Below are 8,080 nucleotides of genomic sequence, written 5' to 3'. Positions count from 1 at the left end.
ATAAATTCGACATATTTCTAATGGCTGTTTGCCAATTAATATGTTATTTATCTATAGCTTCACAGCTCCTTACATACCATTTATTTTTACAATTAGGTCTTATTCAGGGACAATAATCCTATAAAAAGTGAAATATGACATCTAAAAGGTCAACACAAAATAATAAGAATAACATATCTTGTGCTAACTTTGCATTAAATTGAAATCATATGTACCAAAATGCAATTTCCTAAGAAACAAATAAAGCAAAAGATAAGCTCCTTTTATATGTTGCAAATCACCCCAATTTTCTCCCTCTCTCTCTAGGATTCTTGTGAAAGCCAGCTGCCCTCTCTCTCTCCTGACCGTATCCTTCTTTTTCACTCATGCCCTTTATTTTTCTCTCTCTAAAAAAATATTTATAAATAAATCCCTTTTCCATTTCAACCCCAATATCTCTTCCATTCTTTCTCTCTCAAAAAAGTCAGCGCTTTGGTTTCTCTCTCTAAATACCCTGAACAAAAGTCAAACAATGGAGGTTGATTGGGACTTGAATGCGGTGGTCAGAGCCTGTTGTTCTACCGCCACCAGCGGTCAAACCACCAATACCACCGTCGCCGGAGCAGCTACCACGTGGCCAGAGACTACTTACAACCAACAAACATCAAGTTTTCAAGATGAAAATGTTATGAGTTTTTATCCAGATCCATTTCAAACTAGAAATAATGACAATAGCATTGAACAGTTTTTGAATGATCTTAATAACCCCCTTGAGTTTCCAAAGTTACAAAAACCACCTCAATCTTCACAAAGTTTGCCAATCTCACCCCTCTCTGTTCTTAGTGGATTACAAGATCCACCCTTTAATCATCTTCAACATCAGCAAAAGCAGCAACATAAACATCTTCATGGAAAGCAGCAACCTTTTGCTATATCTAGATGTACAACTTCTAATACACAAAGTACAAAGACTAAAAAAAGGTAAAAGAATGCATTTTTCTGACATCTGTATCGTATTTAATTTCTAGGTTGTTGTTGAAATATGGATCCATTTTAAGAAAATAAAACTTTTCATGGTGTTTGTTGTATTTAGCTCCTAAAGTGGAGTACTTTTTTAATTTTTTTTTCTTAATATATTTTAATTTTTGTGATAATAACAAATTACAAACATCTTTTTTTATATGTATGGTATGGTATGTTACCGAAATAAAGAGATTTAAGGATATACCCACATGCAGTAAATTTGTTTGTTCATTTTTATTGTATATATAGAAGCAAATCTTTCATACTATTATTTGTTTTTTTACCCTCCAAAATTGATTTATTTATTATTTTATTAATTGTTGTTTGATCATTAATTCACAGGAAAAATCAGATGAAAAGAGTTTGTCAAGTGCCTGCTGAGGGATTATCATCTGATGTGTGGTCTTGGAGAAAATATGGTCAAAAACCCATTAAAGGTTCTCCATATCCAAGGTTTGTAATTTTACATTTTGTTATTTATTAATTTATTTATTCTTTTTTGTTGAGCATCAACATACAAAAATTTAAAAACTTTGTTATTTGTTCATGGATTTGAGCATTGAGGGCATAATTATTTAGGAATTTTAGTTAAAATAATTATTCAAAAACTGATTTTTTATATGATTTTGATGAACAGAGGATATTATAGATGTAGTACATCAAAAGGTTGTTTGGCCCGAAAACAAGTGGAGCGAAATAGATCCGACCCGGACATGTTCATCGTTACCTTCACCGGTGAACACAGCCACCCGGTTCCGACTCACCGGAATTCTCTCGCCGGAAGTACCAGAAACAAACCCACCACCTCCGGCGACGACGATATCACAAAAAGCAAATCCATTTCATCTCCGCCGACCAGCCACTCTCCGGCGACAGAAAAACCCGAGGATAATGACTCCGACGACGATAATTTGGATATTGTGATGGACGATGATTTCTTTGAAGGGTTAGATGAACTTGTTGGTCCGACCACCGGAGATAATTTTCCGGCGATATCAACGGCAACACCATCTTTCCCATGGTTATCAAACAACGTATCTACCACAAGCACCACCGCCGCCGGCGGTAGTTGACTTTATGTTAGTGGCATTAGCATGATGGGATGATATATATATTTATTTATTCTTGCTGACTTAATTTTTTATTATTTTTGTTATACTCCGTAGCTTTTATTTTTTTCTTTTCATTTTTGCTTTTCAGAGTTAAGAGTTAAAGATTGGCAAGGCTTTTGCCAAAGATAATCTTAAAAGCATAAAATAGTTGTACAATATCCATTGAGGGTTGTATATATTATTGGCTAGTGTTTTCTTCCTACTGGGAGGGTATCAAACTCTTTTGTGGTAGAAGAGTATAATTCTCCATTATAAAGATGGAAGAGTCTTGAAGAAAAAAGATTTTGATTGATTCCTTCGATTGAGAAGTATATTTATATTAATATTTATTATTTATTGATATCTATAATATATAATATATAATATACTTAGTTGATGTCCCGTTTTCTAGTTTCGAGCATTTTTATTCTCGTGTTGTATCTTTTTGTTGAGTTCGTTTTCTTTTGAAAAACGTTTTCTCTTCTGTACGATTATGCATTATTTTTTTAATAAAATTAATACTAAAAAAATAAGCTATTTTTTATGTTTAAATGCCTTTTTTGTTTTTCTAAAATATACTAGTTATTTGTCTACTTGAGAATTGCACACATTAAAAAAAAAAAAAATTCAATGATTAATCTCCTAGTCAAACAGGTTTCATTCTAACCGACTTAAACTAATTCTTAATGATAAATAATAAAAGGAGGTGATATTTTCACACTTCAATTTTATTCTTCCACCATCTTTATATGCATTTTTTTCAATTATATCATTCATTTAAATTATAAGAACAATTTGTATAAGATATCATTAAGGGCAGTTTAGTATTTTTGAGTGAAAGTAGTAAAAATGGAGGTGAATATATCAATTCCCAATAATAAAAGCGGACAATTAATTTACAAAATAAGCAGAACACATTTCAACATGGAATATTAGACAATAAATTAGAAACGCAAGGAGTATAATTTCTAAGAGGCATTTATGTTTTCAACACTAATACTCTTTTTCAGAAGAGATACGTTCCGGAGGGAAAATAAATAAATAAAATTACTTTTGGTGTTTTCGAATTCCGATTCCGATAGAAATGAAAGTAAAATGTTAATTTTTCTTCTTCTAATATTTCCTTACAAATCGGAATGATGCAACTTCTTTCCTTTCATTTCTTTTCCTCTCTTCCCTAGATTCTCTCAATTCCCCTAAAGTTTAGACATTTCACTATTTATATAGAGGTTTAACTTTTGTAATCAAGATTTAGAATTGACATGCATTAAAGGTACGTCGACGTCTTAGAGTACATTTTCACAATGGCGTATGGGAATGGTGACCAATATTAAAGTTTAGAACACGATTCAAATTCTATTATTGATTTCGATTCTATTTTATGAAAATATAAATGGTGAATTTCATATAATAATATTTAAATTCTATGGAAATGTTAAAATTCTGATGTAGATTTTTTCTTTTCCTTAATATTGGATATCAAACATAAAACTCGACGATATTAAGATAATAAAGGTTTTGTGATTAAAGGATTCAAATATGAGAGTACGTTATCTATCTATTACTAGTATCGTTACTCCAACGGATATCATGAAAAATATGCAAAAAACTTGGCCATTGTGTAATCAGAACGAGTTTCTTTAGTTATATTGTTGCTTTTATCGTACTACATGTTTTTAGTTTTAACTTTTCTTAATATGCATTTTTATAATTATAATTATAATTATAATTTATGATTTTAAATTTATATATTCCGTATGAAAATGATGTGTCTTGATTAATGTTGATGTTTGTTGTTGATGAAAAGTTTAATTATTACCTTTTAATTTTCAGAACAATCTGTTGTGTTAAACGATAACATAAACCGAATGATTGATAGCCCCATGTACTTTGTGTCATGAGATAGGGAGATGTCATGGGTTCGATCCTTAGGGATAACATGATTTTCTTTAAACCAATTGAACACAAATAATGGTGGTATATATTGACCCTATAGGGAGGTTTTACCGGATTCGTTTACGGACCTCTACCCGGAACCACTGCCCGAATGAATGTGTTCCCGGGTACCGTCGATCGGGTTCGGGTTTCCGCCCGAACGTGTGTGTTACGTGCAAATGATGAGGGTCATTGAAAGAAATGATCTACTGATGCCAAAAAAATCGTCGTTCAAAAAAAAAAAGGGTTTTCCCGAATATTTATCGTCAGTAAATCCTGTTGGTGCATTATAGTCCCCGTGTTCATTATCATCAAGTTGAAATGCTTTAACGTTTAACTTTCACTGTTGGAGTGCAACCGCACGGATGCAGGAATGCATCCGTACGGGTACACTAGGCAACCGCACAGTTGCAGAATCCAACCGTACGGTTGCACATGTTGTGTGTATATAATGGGAATTACGGGTTCATTGTTAGGGTTACGTATCATAACATATCCTAAACGTCCTAATTGATTCCCTGGTCTTCTAGCATTCGTTTTGGTCGATCTTTATCACCTAAAAGTCGATTATCATACTAAGATCAAAGTAATATTTTGTGTTTTGAGTAAAAACGCAATATCGAGTTTTTCCGCTCTCGATATTGAAGATTAGATCGTTTAATCCTGTTTACAAGATCCTACAAGTGGTATCAGAGCTTGTGTGATTGATTAAACGATCGGTATTGTGTCAAAATCGATTAAAAAGTTTGGGGTTTGGTGTTTTTGTTGAAAATTCACTAAATCTAAGATTTCTTACGTGTTTGTTTGTGTTTTCGTTATATCAAAGTGTTAATCTGATCAAAATAAGTGTTTTGAACGTCAAAAACATTAACTTTTTGATCCAGATCTGTAGCACCCCGCCAAAATCGCCATTGACACGGGTGCTAACTCTGGTTTCAGTGTTTGGTCTTGACCTCTAAGCAACAACAAAGTTCTAGCGGAAGCAATAAGTACAATTGATGTAATGCGGTGCAAGACTTGAAAAGTGCGGTTTAGATAGTTTACGGTGATCGGCCTTGAGACCTTGAAGAGTTTTGATCCTATAGTCTCAAGAGAATGAAAAAGAGAGTGTTTTAGATCTGTAGTTGATGGTGTAGAATGTAGAAAAAGAGAAGAGTGATCAAAGAATGAGAGAATTGAAGCATGAAAGGGTTTATATAGAGAGGAGGGGGTGGCGTGTCAAATGGAGAGCAAAAGAGGGTGTGACTCACCACTTCGTCATCAATGAAGCTCATGATGGTGTCTAGGGAAATATCTAGATATTTTAATGGTTGCTTGGAAAGGAAGGTGCATGGAATGGTGATGGTGATGAGGTGGTGGTGGAGGTGGCACATGGAGATGCAAAGGAAGAAGATGACTCATGTTTATCATTAATTGTCCATGCAAGGTTGTCTAATGATACTCGTAGGTTAAGCTTGCATGGAGATATTTTAGAGATATTTTGAGATGATGATGGTAAAGACGATGATGATGGACGATTATGATGATGGTGATGGTGGCGGTTTTGGTGATGAGAAATGGAAGATATTTTGTTGATTTTTGCCTACTAGTTTACAAGTATTAGTGCAAGTATCTAAGTTACGGTGTTGAGGCATTGATTGTATGATCAAGGCTTAGCAAATAAACTTACATGAGGTCTTATTCAAGGTAGATTAAGGTTGGTTTAAATGGCTATCTACAAGTTGATGAAAACTAGTTGTGAAAATGATTAAGTGTAGAGAAAATCTTTAACTTATGATTTTAAATGTCCAAGTGAATTAGTTACAAGTCTTTTATTCCAAGTACTTAGTAAATAAATTTACTAATTAAGTTATTTTATATATAGATATAGATTATAAAAATCTACGGTTTATGGTGATAAGTTAGGGTTTCAAGGCATTATGTAAATGTTCAAAATAACTCTAGATTAAACATGACTTAATTAAAATCTTAAAGTCTTACAAATCCCAAAAATAAATTAAGACTTAATTTATCAAAACTACTAGTCAAGTTGAAAATTTTAATTCATGAAAATTAGATTAAACAACTTAGTCGGAAAAGTTCGGGTTGTGACATTATCCACCCGTCGAAGAAAATTTCGTCCCGAAATTTTGGGTAGTAACATCTGCTGAAGGCGTGATGTCAAAGGAAACGAATGAGGATATAAAAGGAAACATATGAGGATAGTTATGTTTCACACAATCCTTTATGTGTTGATATTGGGACTTTCATACAAACTGCCGTAATACAATCACGTTGGCCCGACATCATTATATCATGATAATTCATATTTTCTTCTTCTCATGAAGCAACGTTAGGACTTCTGTATGACTTACTATAATATAATCTCGTTAGCTAGGCGTCCTTATATTACATTAAATCATACATTCATTCCAGTATCACTCCATAAGACCCAAGGGAATATAATCATGGAGAACGGAAGGAATTTAGTCAAAAAGAGTTGGTGCAAATCTTCCAAACGTATGTTTCTTGCGAAAAATGAATGAATTGTAATTCACGTCAATGTGTTCAAAGTCGATCGGTATTGTCTTTAACGAGTAGTGAGTAATTGCAACGGATAGTAACAATATTTAAGTGCTAGTGCAAACGTAGTACACACACACACACACACACACACACACACACACACACATATATATATATATATATATATATATATATATATATATATATATATATATATATATATATATATATATATATATATAAACACCTATATGGTCATGCAAACAGTAATACGTAACAGTTATCAATCGGGTTATAGTCTAGACTCACTAATGCGTCCTAACGACTCGGTCAGACACAGTAATGAAATGCAGCCCGCCAAAATCGCCATTGACGCGGGTGCTAACTCTGGTTCCAGTGCTTGGTCTCGACCTCTAAGCAACAGCAAAGTTCTAGCGGAAGCAATAAGTACAATTGATGTAATGTGGTGCAAGACTTGGAAAGTGCGGTTTAGATAGTTTATGGTGATCCAGCTTGAGACCTTGAAGAGTTTTGATCCTATAGTCTCAAGAGAATGAAAAAGAGAGTGTTTTAGATATGTAATTGATGGTGTAGAATGTAGAAGAAGAAAAAAGTGATCAAAGAATGAGAGAAGTGAAGCATGAAAGGGTTTATATAGAGAGGAAGGGGGGGGGGTGGCGTGTCAAATGGAGAGCAAAAGAGGGTGTGACTCACCACTTAGTCATCAATGAAGCTCATGATGGTGTCTAGAGAAATATCTAGATATTTTAATGGTTGCTTGGAGAGGAAGGTGCATGGAATGGTGATGGTGATGAGGTGGTGGTGGAGGTGGCACATGGAGATGCAAAGGAAGAAGATGACTCATGTTTATCATTAATTGTCCATGCAAGGTTGTCTAATGATACTTGTAGGTTAAGCTTGCATGGAGATATTTTGGAGATATTTTAAGATGATGATGGTAAAGATGCTGATGATGGACGATTATGATGATGGTGATGGTGGCGGTTTTGGTGATGAGAAATGGAAGATATTTTGTTGATTTTTGCCTACTAGTATACATGTATTAGTGCAAGTATCTAAGTTGTGGTGTTGAGGTATTGATTGTATGATCAAGGCTTAGCAAATAAACTTATATGAGGTCTTATTCAAGGTAGATTAAGGTTGGTTTAAATGGCTATGTACAAGTTGATCAAGACTAGTTGTGAAAATGATTAAGTGTAGAGAAAATCTTTAACTTATGATTTTAAATGTCCAAGTGAATTAGTTACAAGTCTTTTATTCCAAGTACTTAGTAAATAAATTTAATAATTAAGTTATTTTATATATAGATATAGATTATAAAAATCTAGGGTTTATGGTGATAAGTTAGGGTTTCAAGGCATTATGTAAATGTTCAAAACAACTCTAGATTAAACATGGATTAATTAAAATCTTAAAGTCTTACAAATCCCAAAAATAAATCAAGACTTAATTTATCAAAACTACTAGTCAAGTTGAAAATTTTAATTCATGAAAATTAGATTAAACAACTTAGTCGGAAAAGTTCG

The 8,080-nt window shown here is 33.2% G+C and overlaps 1 protein-coding gene across 1 annotated transcript; it reads left to right on the top strand.

Annotated features, from left to right (window-relative positions):
• Positions 1 to 388: 388 nt before the first annotated feature.
• LOC139855669 (WRKY transcription factor 22-like) lies at positions 389 to 2,382 on the top strand. The gene is made up of 3 exons (XM_071844915.1): positions 389 to 960; positions 1,345 to 1,455; positions 1,640 to 2,382. Exons 1-3 carry the CDS (start codon positions 512 to 514, stop codon positions 2,073 to 2,075), a joined length of 996 nt encoding a protein of 331 aa, XP_071701016.1. The 5' UTR covers positions 389 to 511; the 3' UTR covers positions 2,076 to 2,382.
• The last annotated feature ends 5,698 nt before the right edge of the window (positions 2,383 to 8,080 follow it).

Source organism: Rutidosis leptorrhynchoides, chromosome 6, assembly GCF_046630445.1.
Source record: "Rutidosis leptorrhynchoides isolate AG116_Rl617_1_P2 chromosome 6, CSIRO_AGI_Rlap_v1, whole genome shotgun sequence".
Classification (NCBI taxonomy): Eukaryota; Viridiplantae; Streptophyta; class Magnoliopsida; order Asterales; family Asteraceae; genus Rutidosis; species Rutidosis leptorrhynchoides.
The sequence above is the reverse complement of the archived record's forward strand: the minus strand, read 5'-3'. Positions and strand labels throughout refer to the sequence as shown.

What these genes read in the sequence shown, in the direction of transcription:
- LOC139855669 (XM_071844915.1), top strand. Translation starts at nt 512, where the DNA reads ATGGAGGTTGATTGGGACTTGAATGCGGTGGTCAGAGCCTGTTGTTCT. An exon ending in AGTACAAAGACTAAAAAAAG is followed by an intron (nt 961 to 1,344) that starts GTAAAAGAATGC and finishes ATTAATTCACAG; the next exon opens with GAAAAATCAGATGAAAAGAG. An exon ending in AAAGGTTCTCCATATCCAAG is followed by an intron (nt 1,456 to 1,639) that starts GTTTGTAATTTT and finishes TTTGATGAACAG; the next exon opens with AGGATATTATAGATGTAGTA.